Below are 13,678 nucleotides of genomic sequence, written 5' to 3' on the forward strand. Positions count from 1 at the left end.
CTTAGCTCCACAGCCTTGTGCATCATTCCCAGTTCTAGCCCCTGCACTCCTGGACACTACTTGTGCACACCTGAAGTGCCCAGACAGCATCGTAGGTTTATGTCCCCAGGCCTTTTTGCACACACTGCCCCTTGTCTAGAATGCCCCATCCTCTCACCTTCTATGCACACAACATTCAAGCTCTCGTTCAAGCATTTACTGACTGAATAATCTCCCCCACCATGTTTTGATTTTCTTTCTTATGGTACAACTGTGTTGGGCACATACCTTCATTATCATTACATCACAATAATTATTATATGATTATCTAATTATAGTCATCATTGTAGTCATTCTACTGCTAAATTCTGTTTGCATGGGAGTTTCATTTAAAGGCATTTTCAGGTCTTCAAGGGTTTTGTTAGTTGGCACAGTAGCCCCTGAGTTCATCTTGGGCCTCCAGGAAGTAGATGGAATTATAAAAGCAAGGATTTTGTGCAGAAATAAAAGAAGTCTCTTGTCTGTAAGAGAATATGGGCAGGAAGTCAGAGGAGCCTGAAGCACCGCCAGACCGTGATGCATATATGACACTTACTGCAAGAGAGGGAGGAAAGTTCAGCGAGATTGATGGGAAGTCCACGAGCCAAAGTCAGCCAGAGGAGCCCCACGTCCCAGGAATGGGTTCGCCCCAGTATTCCTACCGCACTCAGTCACTGGCTGGCTGGCGTGGCCTTGGCCCTAGCACGATGATGAGTTTCAGAGCACAGCCCTGGGGGGTCTTAGCACATGGTATACTCAGATCACATCGCTCCCCTGAAATCTGCTGGAGGCTCCACATTGCATTTTGAATAAGATTCAGATTCATATCATGGCCTTCATAGTCTCATACAATCCAGTGCTGACTTTCCCTCCTGTCTTATGTCCTTCAGGCTGCCCTGCACTCCACGACCCCATCCTTCCCTGTGTTTCTCCATATGCCGTGTTCCTTCCCATGTCAGCACACCTCCAAGTCCCAGACGACAGCCTTCTCGGCTCCTTTTCAGCCTTCAGTCTCTCCTGGGAGAAACCCCTCCCACCAGCAACCTCAGGTAGCCTCCCTTTCACCAACTCTAACACCTTTCACCATATGACCCTATTTGTCTTCCTTATTCTTCTTGCTTTTTAAATTATTTTGTTTTGGGGGTAAGTGGGGGAGGGACAAATTGGGAGATTGCGATTGACCTACACAAACTACTATATATAAAATAGATAACTAATAAGGACCTACTGTATGGCACAGGGAACTTTACTCAATATTCTGTAATGACCTATATGGGAAAAGAATCTAAAAAAGAGTGGAGATATATATATATACATATATATATATATATATGTATATATATATATCTGATTCACTTTGCTGTACACCTGAAACTAACACAACACTGTAAATGAACTATACTCCAATAAAAATATAAATAAACAAATAATTTGGTTTTTTTTACTGTCTGTCTCCCACAGAAGTATATTAGTTCAATGCGGACGGGGGCACTGTGTTCCTGGCCCTTTGGGACAGTGCCCAGTTCATGTTAGATCTTCAATGACTAGGAGTCATTTAATTAATACGTTTGTTGAATAAATAAATGCATAAATATCAGTGGAGGCTGTCTGTAATTTATGCATTTTATTATTCAACAAACATTTCTTTCTTGTTTTAGGCATGTTCTGGTGTTTCAGGAGGGGTTTAGCAACATCGGCAATGCCGCTGACACGTTCAGGAAACACAAAAACCCACTCGTGCGTTTCCTAACACTGCTGAAGATTTATTAGGCGCAGGCACTGAAGACTTACATGATCAGGCCTGTACTTAAGGCAGTCAGCTTACTCCAAACATGTATTTTTCAAAGTTTGACTATTTTATGAGTCACTGGCCCCCTAGGTGAATATCCCCATTTCAGTTCTGATGGAGAAGAATGAAATGCATACTAATTAGTAGTACGGTAAATGGCAGCACCAAGGAATCACCCACTGAGTCCTAACTTTTCCCTTTGAAGATGTATGTGTATGTCATTTTCACTTTCCCCAAACCTCTTAACCAAACTGTGGAGACTTCATCTCAAAAGAAGATATTTATCTTAATAAAAAGATACAAATGAGAAAAATGGTGCAGCTCCCTTCGTAATTACTTAGCATGCTAAACAGCAGTGCAGAGAAATGTTATGCCTAAGTTTATTCAACCAATAGGGAATGCATGTGGGAGGACTGAAAAGGGTAAACACCAGTAATATATGTATTTTTTGCAGCTGCTGAGAGATGAATTCTATACATTTACGTTTTATTTTTTCTATTTAAAGGCAAAGTTGAGCCCTGAAGCAAATTAAGGAAAACCATGGAAACTGAATTTTCTTGCCTCCAGTCTCCTGTGTGGCTTTGGGCAGACAATCTTTCCTCTGCCAACTTCCCAAATATGATACCTCCTTCCGTCTGACCATAATGGTCTTAACTTTCCCCTCAGTTTAATTAAACTTTAGACAGGTTTCTTCAGGACTTCAGGCTCTGACCTCCCTTTTCTTAGAGCATCTACTTTAGAAACTTGCCATTGTAAATTCCTTCTCTGCACCTTTGAGATGTAAATCTTCTGCAATCCAGGAATGCCTTTCTCAAGGACCTGGGAGCCATCTCTGAAATGGACATACAGATTGCCAACAAACACATGAAAAGATGCTCAACATCACTAATTATCATAGAAATGTAAATCAAAACCACAATGAGGTATCACCTCACACTGGTCAGAATGACCATCATCAAAAAATCTACAAACAATAAATGCTGCAGAGGGTATGGAGAAAAGGGAACCCTCCTGCACTGTTGGTGGGAATGTAAATTAATTCAGCCACTATGGAGAACAGTATGGAGGCTCCTTAAAAAACTAAAAATAGAATTACCATATGACCCAGCAATCCCACTACTGGGCATATACCCTGAGAAAACTATAAATCAAAAAGATAGGGGCTTCCCTGGTGGCGCAGTGGTTGAGAGTCCGCCTGCCGATGCAGGGGACATGGGTTCGTGCCCCGGTCCGGGAAGATCACACATGCCGCGGAGCGGCTGGGACTGTGAGCCATGGCCGCTGAGCCTGCACGTCCGGAGCCTGTGCTCCGCAATGGGAGAGGCCACAACAGTGAGACGCCCACGTACCGCAAAAACAAGAAACTAAAAAAACATGTACCACAATGTTCATTGCAGCACTATTTACAATCGCCAGGACGTGGAAGCAACCTAAATGTCCATCGACAGATGAACCGACAAAGAAGATGTGGAACATATATACAATGGAATATTACTCAGCCATAAAAAGGAACGAAATTCAGTTATTTGTAATGAGGTGGATGGACCTAGAGTCTGTCATACTGAGTGAAGAGTCAGAAAGAGAAAAACAAATACTGGATGCTAATGCACATATATGGAATCTAAAAATATGGTATTAATGAATCTTTATTCCTGCAGGGCAGGAATAAAGACGCAGATGTAGAGAATGGACTTGAGGACACAGGGTGGGAAGAGGAGGCTGGGACGAAGTGAGAGAGTAGCATTGACATCTATATACACTACCAAATATAAAATGGGTGGCCAGTGGGAAGCTGCTGCATAGCACAGGGAGATTAGCTTGATGCTTTGTGACGACCTAGAGGGGTGGGATAGGGAGGGTGGGAGGGAGACGCAAGAGGGAGGGTATATGGGGATCTATGTATACGTATAGCTGATTCACTTTGTTGTACTACAGAAACTAACACAACATTGTAAAGCAATTATACTCCAATAAAGATATATATATATATATATATATATATATATATATATTAAAAAAAAGGAAAGATAGCACCCCTGACTCTGGGAGGGTAGGAGCCTAAGTTCCCTAAGCACCAATTAGCAAACACCTGTGGCTTAACCACACTGATAATCCTCTGCCCCCAGAGTCCTCTGGTACTTTCCACTAGCTTATCCCAGAGTTCAGAACTATTCCTGCCATTTGTTTCTGTTGAATTCAATCTTGCCTGTTTAATACTCTGTGATGCAATTTTCCTTTAACAGGTCATGTCTGTCCTTAGAATTTTCTAGTTATATATATGAAACTCTGGACAACCCATCTGACTGAAGATGAATTAAGGATGTTGGATGGCTCAGGAATTTTGTTAGAGGAGGGAGAGACCACTCTCCCTGCTCAAACTTTTAGTTAAGAGATGTTTTTTTCTTTAAAAATTTATTTATTTTTCCTGTGTTGGGTCTTCGTTTCTGTGCGAGGGCTTTCTCTAGTTGTGGCAAGCGGGGGCCACTCTTCATCGCGGTGCGCGGGCCTCACACTATCGCGGCCTCTCTTGTTGCGGAGCACAGGCTCCAGACGTGCAGGCTCAGTAGTTGTGGCTCACGGGCCTAGTTGCTCCGTAGCATGTGGGATCCTCCCAGACCAGGGCTCAAACCCGTGTCCCCTGCATTAGCAGGCAGACTCTCAACCACTGCGCCACCAGGGAAGCCCAAGAGATGCTTTTTAATGAAGAGAACCCATATGACGGAGAATGACCCACTCTCGATGATGCCTTTAGAAGGATTTTAGGAAGAGGAAGAACTAAGCATAGCAAGGGATAGAAGGTTTCCATGAAACTAGATTCAGAATAATACTTATCAGATTATTCAGATTATACTTATCTCCATATTTTCTCACTTGTATAACAGGGATAATCATAGCATATTTCTCATAAGTCCGTTCAGAGGATTCAATAAAACAGATCATATATATCAAATGCTTAGAACAGATGCTGATAAAGGATCCATCAACATTAGTTTCTACCACTACCATCATCATCATTATTATTATCATTAGATCTGTTACTGAATAGCAGAATGACTTTAAGCCGGTAGTTTCCCATCTTGGGGCCACAATTTCCTAACTGTGAAATAATGGGTTGGACTAGGTAAGTCCAAAGACCTTCTAGATTTAAAGTTCTGTCTGTGGTTCTAATGAGGAGATAGCTGTTGGACTAATGGGTCAGTGCCCATTAGTGACACTGGTGAAATCCAGGAGGGAGAGAGGAAGGAGAGCATCAGATGGAAAACACATGAGAGCCAATCAGGTAGAGTAATTTCAGAGCATGGGCCCTGGGTCTAGAAGGGGTGGGCGGGAAGCTCAGCTCCACCACTTACTAGCTGGGGCAGGTTATTTACCTTTCTGAAAAAAATGAGAGTAATAATATTGGCTACCCTGCACTACAATTGTTATGAGAATTAAATGCATTTCCAGAGCACAGAAAGGAGATGGAGAGGAAAGAGAAACAAAAGCTCTCCTCCATTAGGGCCACCTGGCTAAGAGGTCGCCTCACTGATGGGACCTTGTAGAAAAACCACAGCCCTGGTTTACTTTCACTTACTGTTGGGGCTTATCAAGTCTCTTCAGGAAGGGGAGAGGGAGGAAACATTATGTAATCTAACAGGCAGCCATGCAAGAGGAAGAGTGTCCTCAGACTATACAAAGTTGCTTACAAATTACTTTCTGAATTTGAAGGTCAAGTTAGCAAGATGAGAAATGATAAACAGAACCTGCATCAGAATCAATTAATTCCGGAACTGGAGCAATTGATATTGTTTGGACCACGAGCTAGTGTGTCTCTGTGCCTGTCTCTCCATCCCTCTCAACCTCTGTCTCACCTTCCCTCCTTCCCTCCCTCCCTCCCTTGAGCCTCTCTCTTGCCCTCTCTCTGCACAGCATTTATTTCCCTATCTATCTCCTTTTAAATTCTTGCTTTTTAAAATTTTAATTTTCCGGGATGCATTAGTACTGCTTTCATATTAACAATAAAAGTTCATATTTTTACCATCTACTAAAGCACTTAGTGCAGATCCATCTGACTATCTTTCTATGCAGAAAAAAATTACCAAAATGAGATCAATTTGTATAAACTGCTTTCCACCAAGGTTTCCACCTTTCCATTTCAGTAAATTTTCATTCCATGTAACACCCTGACCACATTCAATTTCCCCAATTGATTACCAGATTGTTCTGTACAGCTGTTTGTTCAAACTAATATCTAGTCTACAATGATGCACATGTGCTTGCTATGACCCTTTCTTCACTTTTAGACTAGCAGAGTGTTTTATAAATGATACATATTTGCAGAAGAGCTTTTCAGAACATTTAGACATTGGCAGATTCTTCTTAATGATCAAGACTCTTGAAGTTGAACTTTAAAAAAGAAAGCCTCAATATTAACCACTTTCTTTTATAATAGGTTTTAGCTCTTTGAATACCACCAAAATACCAAATGGAATGAATCAGCCTTACACATAATGAAACTCACGCTTCTCTACCTAAGGTAGGTGGGCGTACAGTCGTTCTATGGGCACCAAAGCCAGTTTGAAAAAAGAAAAAGCAATAAACCCTCTTGCGGTTTTGTGACCACTATGTTGCTGGTGAACCATATCTTCCCCAGAGGAGGAGATGAGACTTGACTCAGCTCTTTCTCAACCACTACCCTCTGTTCCCTTGGAAGATTCATAAGCCAGGATGGCTTCCGGCACCAAGGTAGCAAACCACCTCATCTGAGGGATGGATGAGGGCAGTGATGGATCAGCAGACGGACCACTCACCATATACTGCGATGGTCTTCGTGTCCTGCAGGATGGCATTCCCAGCTGAGACTTGCACTGTGATGGTGTTCATCCCTTCGGAAGTAAACTTGAATGATATGCTTCCCTCCAAGGTGATCAGGGGCTAAAATAAATGAGGCCACAGAGTGAAGGGAAAGCTGTTCAATTACAGATGAGATAGGCACCAGCTCTAAGCCACGGACAAGCTCTTTAAATCAGTGGAAGCTCTTTCTGAGGCATCCCCGTGTGACTGACTCCACCTATGCCTCCCCATCACCTCAAGTTCAGGCCAGAAAGGGACTATTAGAGACATGATCCCAAGAAACTCTACTCATTCTTTGTGAATTTGACACCTCCTTTCTGCTATCATCCTGATTCAGGGCTGGGGAGATCCATAGGTCTTGCTTGCTGGTGGGATGTACCTCTCTTTGTTGATAACCTACTTGTATCAAGCAAATCCCTTAATCTGAGGCAATATTAAAGAGGGGGTTCGTATTAACCCAGATTTAAGCAGTAGTCACGGAAAGTCTGTAAGGTGCCAGTGCTCCTCTCCAGGGTGTACTATTTACATAGAATTACAGTGGAACACAGCAACAATGGACACCAAACTACACTAGTTAGACAGGTGTGGCCCTGTGTGGCTCAGCTTCCTCTGAGAAACCCTATTAGCAGTTCCCTGGAAGAAGCTGCTATGGAAACATGTACTAATTGGACAGTGGTTTGAGGACTCAAAAAAGAAAAAGAAAGACTTGGAGCAGTGCCTGTAATGCAATTGGATACCGGGGTCCTAGAGGAAAAAGATTATTAGCCTACTGACCTCCCTCGACGAACTCCCCACAAACATTTCATTCCTGTCTTTCCTTAATTAATTTACAAATCAAAATTCATTTAACTCCCTGTGTAGCAGACAGTAGACTAAAGCCCAGCATAAAAATTCTACTTGAGACTGGGCTCTATGTCCAATGCAACCCAACTCCAGCCAGTTTCAGAACCCAAGCAAGGGGGAAAAAACATGCTCAAAGTCTGAAAGTTCTTAACATGCAAGCTATGGATGGAGGATTGGAGTGAACTTACTCACCACCTCCAGAGGCGGTGAAAAAGCAGTGACTCAAGGGGCCGTGTATATGGTTGAAAGAAGTTGGAAACTTCCGTCTGAGGAAAGGAAAACCCTTAGAAATCTGAGCCGTGTGGCTGACAGGGTGTTGGTGCTCTAGCCGGGTGTCAGGCCTGAGCCTCTAAGGTGGGAGAGCCGAGTTCAGGACACTGGACCACCAGAGACCTCCTGGCTCCATGTAACATCAATTGGCGAGAGATCTCCAAGAGATCTCTGTCTCACTGCTAAGACCGAGCTCCACTCAATGACCAGCAAGCTCCAGTGCTGGATACTCCATGCTAAACAACTAGCAAGACAGGAACACAACCCCATCCATTAGCAGACAGGCTGTCTAAAATCATACTAAGTTCACAGACACCCCAAAACACACCACCAGATGTGGTCCTGCCTACCAGAAAGACAAGATCCAGCCTCATGCACCACAACACAAGCACCAGTCCCCTCCACCAGGAAGCCTACACAACCCACTGAACCAACCTTAGCCACTGAGGGCAGACACCAAAAACAATGGGAAATATGAACCTGCAGCTTGAGAAAAGGAGACCCCAAACACAGTAAGTTAAGCAAAATGAATAAACAGAAAAACGCAGCAGATAAAGGAGCAAGGTAAAAAACCACTAGAACAAACTAATGAAGAGGAAATAGGCAGTCTACCTGAAAAAGAAGTCAGAGTAATGATAGTAAACATGATCCAAAATCTTGGAAAAGAATGGAGAAAATAAAAGAAATGTTTAACAAGGACCAAGAAGAACTAAAGAGCAAACAAACAATGATGAACAACACAATAAATGAAATTAAAAATTGTCTAGAAGGAATCAATAGCAGAATAACTGAGGCAGAAGAACAGATAAGTGACCTGGAGGATAAAATCATGGAAATAACTACTGCAGAGCAGAATAAAGAAAAAAGAATGGGGGCTTCCCTGGTGGCTCAGTGGTTGAGAGTCCACCTGCCGATGCAGGGGACATGGGTTTGTGTCCCGGTCCAGGAGGATCCCACATGCTGCAGAGCGGCTGGGCCTGTGAGCCATGGCTACTGAGCCTGCGCGTCCGGGAGAGGCCACAACAGTGAGAGGCCCGTGTACCGCAAAAAAAAAAAAAAAAAAAGCCCAATCCAAAAATGGGCAGAAGACCTAAATAGACATTTCTCCAAAGAAGATATACAGATTGCCAACAAACACATGAAAGGATGCTCAACATCACTAATCATTAGAGAAATGCAAATCAAAGCTACAATGTGGTATCACCTCACACCAGTTAGAATGGCCATCATCAAAAAATCTACAAACAATAAATGCTGAAGGGGGTGTGGAGAAAAGGGAACCCCCTTGCACTGTTGGTGGGAATGTAAATTGATACAGCCACTATGGACAACAGTATGGAGGTTCCTTAAAAAACTAAAAATAGAACTACCATATGACCCAGCAATCCCACTATTGGGCATATACCCTGAGAAAACCATAATTCAAAAAGAGTCATGTACCACAGTGTTCACTGTAGCACTATTTACAATAGCCAGGACATGGAAGCAACCTAAGTGTCCATCAACAGATGAATGGATAAAGAAGAAGTGGCACATATATACAATGGAATATTACTCAGCCATAAAAAGAAACGAAATTGAGTTATTTGTAATGAGGTGGATGGACCTAGAGACTGTCATGCAGTGTGAAGTAAGTCAGAAAGAGAAAAACAAATACCGTATGCTAACACATATACATGGAATCTAAAAAAACCCAAAAAAACAAAGTCGTTCTGAAGAACCTAGAGGCAGGACAGGAATAAAGACACAGATGTAGAGAATGGATTTGAGGACACAGGGAGGGGGAAGGGTAAGCTGAGACGAAGTGAGAGAGTGACACTGACATATATACACTACCAAATGTAAAAGAGATAGCTAGTGGGAAGCAGCTGCATAGCACAGGGAGATCAGCTTGGTGCTTTGTGACCACCTAGAGGGGTGGGATAGGGAGGGTGGGAGGGAGACGCGAGAGGGAGGGGATATGGGGATATATATATATGTATAGCTGATTCACTTTGTTAATACAGCAGCAACTATCACAACAATGAAAAGCAATTATACTCCAATAAAGATGTTTTTAAAAATTGAAAAAAAGGCCTACTGAACATAATCTGTTGAGAATTTGGTTTTCTTCTAAAAGCTTAAGAAAAAATAAACAAAAAAAGAAGTTGTTTAGTACTGTCAACTTCTAGTACTAGCTTTCAGGCAAATAAATAGATTTCTCTTCTTCTACTATAGGTAGTGGGCCCACTCTGGGCCCAATTTACATGCATGGTTTCATAAGAAATAAAAAAGGGTTTCTTTTCAGTTGATTTATGTCAGCAGTAGAGGTAAGAGATTCCTTCGACTGTCAGGCATGCAGCAGGTCGGGTGCCAGGAGAGGTTTCCTCCCTAGGTTTGTGCAAAATTATGGCTCCAGTTAAAGCCAACACTCAGCTCTGAAGTAGAAGATTTGTATTCACAAATACAATGCATCTGTACTCACAGATGCATTGCATTTGAAGAGCAAAGTCACAAGTGAAAGCAACTCTGCTGCAAGGAGATGACGCTTTCCAATCCAGAGCAGTTGGTCCCAGGGCCCTCTGGGAAGGGAGGCATCGGGGCCTGAGTTCTACTGCCTTAACTAACATTTGCAAGCAAATTTTAATTTCCGAGAATGGAGTGAATTCCAAACTGAAACAGAGCATGAAGCCTGGTGTGAGGGGAAGAAAAACCCAGGCAGGCCTGAGAAGGTCTTGGATGTGCGTGAAGCAGCTGAATGAGATTGGAAGAAGCCACTTCACCTGTCCTCACTTTCTCATCTGTAAAATGAAGGACAGAGTAAATGAGGTCTAAGGTTTCTACTGGTGTTGAAACTGCTGCCCACTTTGGATCACAGGGAATATTTGGGGGAAAACATAAAACAGAAAGCTGAGCTAAAGAAGGGCTGCGCCATAAAAAGAAATGAAATTGAGCTATTTGTAATGAGGTGGATGGACCTAGAGTCTGTCATACAGAGTGAAGTAAGTCAGAAAGAGAAAGACAAATACTGTATGCTGACACATATATATGGCATTTAAGAAAAAAATGTCATGAAGAACATAGGGGTAAGACAGGAATAAAGACACAGACCTACTAGAGAATGGACTTGAGGATATGGGGAGCGGGAAGGGTAAGCTGTGACAAAGTGAAAGAGAGGCATGGACATATATACACTACCAAACGTAAGGTAGATAGATAGTGGGAAGCAGCCGCATAGCACAGGGAGATCAGCTGGGTGCTTTGTGACCGCCTGGAGGGGTGGGATAGGGAGGGTGGGAGGGAGACGCAAAAGGGAGGGGATATGGGAACATATGTATATGTATAACTGATTAAATTTGTTATAAAGCAAAAAATAAAAAAAATTTAAAAAAATAAAAAAAAATAAAAAAAAAAAGAAGGGCTGCGTCTGATCCAGGGTGAGGGGTCACGGCGGGGAGCTGGGTTGCACAGACATCTGTGGCTCTTGCCTGTCTGGTGTCCACTGGCCTCTTTTCCTTTTGAGGGCCATTCCCTCCCTTCTCTTGGTCTAGATGGATCTAGGGAGGCTGACTTCAGCAGCTCTGTTTCTGTCCCCAGCACTGTGGTCAAGGCCTGGCCAACATTACTCCGTTCTGGGACTTCTGTTAGAACTTTGGAGAAAGACGGCTTGCTTTCTCTGCTGAGCTGTGCAAGCATAAAGCTCAGGCTCCTGCTAAGGGTCACTGCAGAGCAAAGCCCAACTGCAGGAGAAGGCTAACTCAGAGGAAGGCAGAGGTAACGCAGGCACTGTATTCTATATAAAATAGATAACTAGGAAGGACCTACTGTATAGCACAGGGAATTCTGCTCGATACTCTGTAATGGCCTATATGGGAAAAGAATCTAAAAAAGAGTGGACATATGTATAACTGATTCACTTTGCTGTACGCCTGAAACTAATACAACATTGTAAAGCCACTATACTCTGATAGAAATTAAAAAAAAAAAGAAGAGGTAGGGGCGCAGTGGTGAGAGAGAGACAGAGACTGACGAGATGACTGGGGCACTCGGAGCCCACCGTCCCTGGAGCTGCAACAACCTCTAGTCTCTTGAGTCACGTAGGCCTTGACTTTCTTTCCCTTCTGCGCTTTGGCCAGTTTGCGTGGAGCCGCACAAAGCCCGCGCGGAAGGCCGACCCACCTCGGTGTTATTCCCGTACCACCACACGTAAGTGAGCGTGCCCACGTGGCTGGGCCACAGCACAGCAGTCGCGTTGACCTCTTTGTTCTTCGTGGTGACGAAGGGAAGAGACAGGTGTACATGCTCCAGGGGACCTGAGGCACAAGAGCAGAGAGGAGGCTTGGAGAGGGAAGAGCTCTCTCTGCTTCACCTGCCTTCCCTGATATGAAGAGAATACGCATTCCTTCTGGAAGCCTCCCAACCATCAGTCGGGTTCCCTGAAGGAAATGCTTGGGTGCCGTCCCTACTCTGGGGAAAAGGATATATAGTGAACAGTTGTGTCTCAACATCTTCCATTTACCAATCTTTCTTCCAGGCCTAAAACTTGAGTTATTTATGTGTAAAAGTTTAAAAACTTACAAGTAATTGAAGAAGTCCTTAAAGGAACAGGCATAATATGAGATTTCACAGGGGGATGGAAAGTGTTTCCAAGAAGTTATATTCTCGGTGGTAAACCAGGATTGTGAAAATCTCCGAGAATCCATGTGTGATGGGGGTTAGGGGTTGGTGGTGGTTCTTACACAGATCCCCAAACCATTCTACATGTAATTATTCTTTATTCTTTACTGGATTTTAAATGTGTGTGTGAGTGTATGTAAATGTGCATGTTTGTATGTCACTGTGAGTGTGTGTTTGTGTGAGTGTATGTAAAGCCACCCGGTTAGGTAAGCGTGGTGTTGAGTTGAGCTTGTCCAGGACAAAGGCAGGCATGAGGGGGCAGAGAGAGCTCTGTGGTCCTCAGGTTCTCAGGATGTGCTCAGCTGAAAAAGAGGATGATTCTACCTATGGAGGCCCATTAGACCAGAAACCTTCATCAGATGTACAAACCCACAAAGATATAAATATCCCCTCCCTAGAGACCTATCCTATGACCCCTGACCTTCTCTTTGAGTTACTTTTACCAGACAAAATGCATTTTCTTTTGAGGTGAACATGACAAAAATCCATCATCCCCATCTTTATCCCATGAGGTGGAGAAGGATGCGGTACCTCAGGCCTTTGCACCTGGTTTAATTACTTCCTCCTCTTCTGCTTGACCATTTAATGTGTCTCCTAGGGTACTGTCTTTGGCCTTTCTCTCCCTCCATCTACTCTCTTCTGCTGAGTAATACCATCCGCACCCTGACCTTAAACTGTGAACTACATGCTTAGGGCTCCAAAACCACCTTCTTGACTCCAGACTCAATTAGCAGCCAAAGGTTCCCTAGAAATCCACTGTTTTCCCCCAATCTGTATTCTCCAATCTTGATGAATGACCAATGTTTATCCAGGGGAACAACCCAGAAGCAGACAGTCAATCCCAATTCCTTATTTCTTTGCCATCCATATCTATTGAGGAAACCATTGATTTGGTTTCATAAATTCTCTCTAAGGTAGAGCTCTTCTCACCCTGCCCTGGTTCATACACTAAACACCTGTCTCACACGGACTGGTACAAACTCCTACAGGTTTTCCAGCCTCTAACCTTTCCCCACTCTAATCCATCCTCCTGCTCTATGCGTTAACGCCTGCCTCCCTCCATAATACATAAGTTGGACCAAGTGCCAGGTGGCCCCATCACTTAGAATAAAATATATGCTCCAGGGCGAGGGCGGAGGAAGTACAAAGACCTTGAGGAGGAGGTGGCTCTCCATGTTTAAAGAACAGCAAGAAATAGAGAAATAAATGGAGAAAAAGAGTGGAAGCAGATGCGATCTCAGGGGTATTCAGGACATAGAGCATGTTGGC

General features: G+C 43.4%; 1 protein-coding gene across 4 annotated transcripts in view; it reads right to left on the reverse strand.

The window, feature by feature from the left end:
- The window catches only part of SORCS1 (sortilin related VPS10 domain containing receptor 1), a gene marked incomplete at both ends in the record, with an annotated part of 574,332 nt that overhangs the window by 38,784 nt on the left and 521,870 nt on the right, over positions 1-13,678 (reverse strand). For all 4 annotated transcript variants that reach the window (XM_079705434.1, XM_079705435.1, XM_079705437.1 and 1 more), the window contains 2 exons: positions 6,598-6,721; positions 11,912-12,045. In XM_079705434.1, the coding sequence (XP_079561560.1) occupies positions 6,598-6,721; positions 11,912-12,045 (258 nt within the window). The remainder of the gene's footprint in view (positions 1-6,597; positions 6,722-11,911; positions 12,046-13,678) is intronic.

This window comes from Hyperoodon ampullatus (genome assembly GCF_949752795.1).
Source record: "Hyperoodon ampullatus genome assembly, chromosome: 1".
NCBI classification, from domain to species: domain Eukaryota; kingdom Metazoa; phylum Chordata; class Mammalia; order Artiodactyla; family Ziphiidae; genus Hyperoodon; species Hyperoodon ampullatus.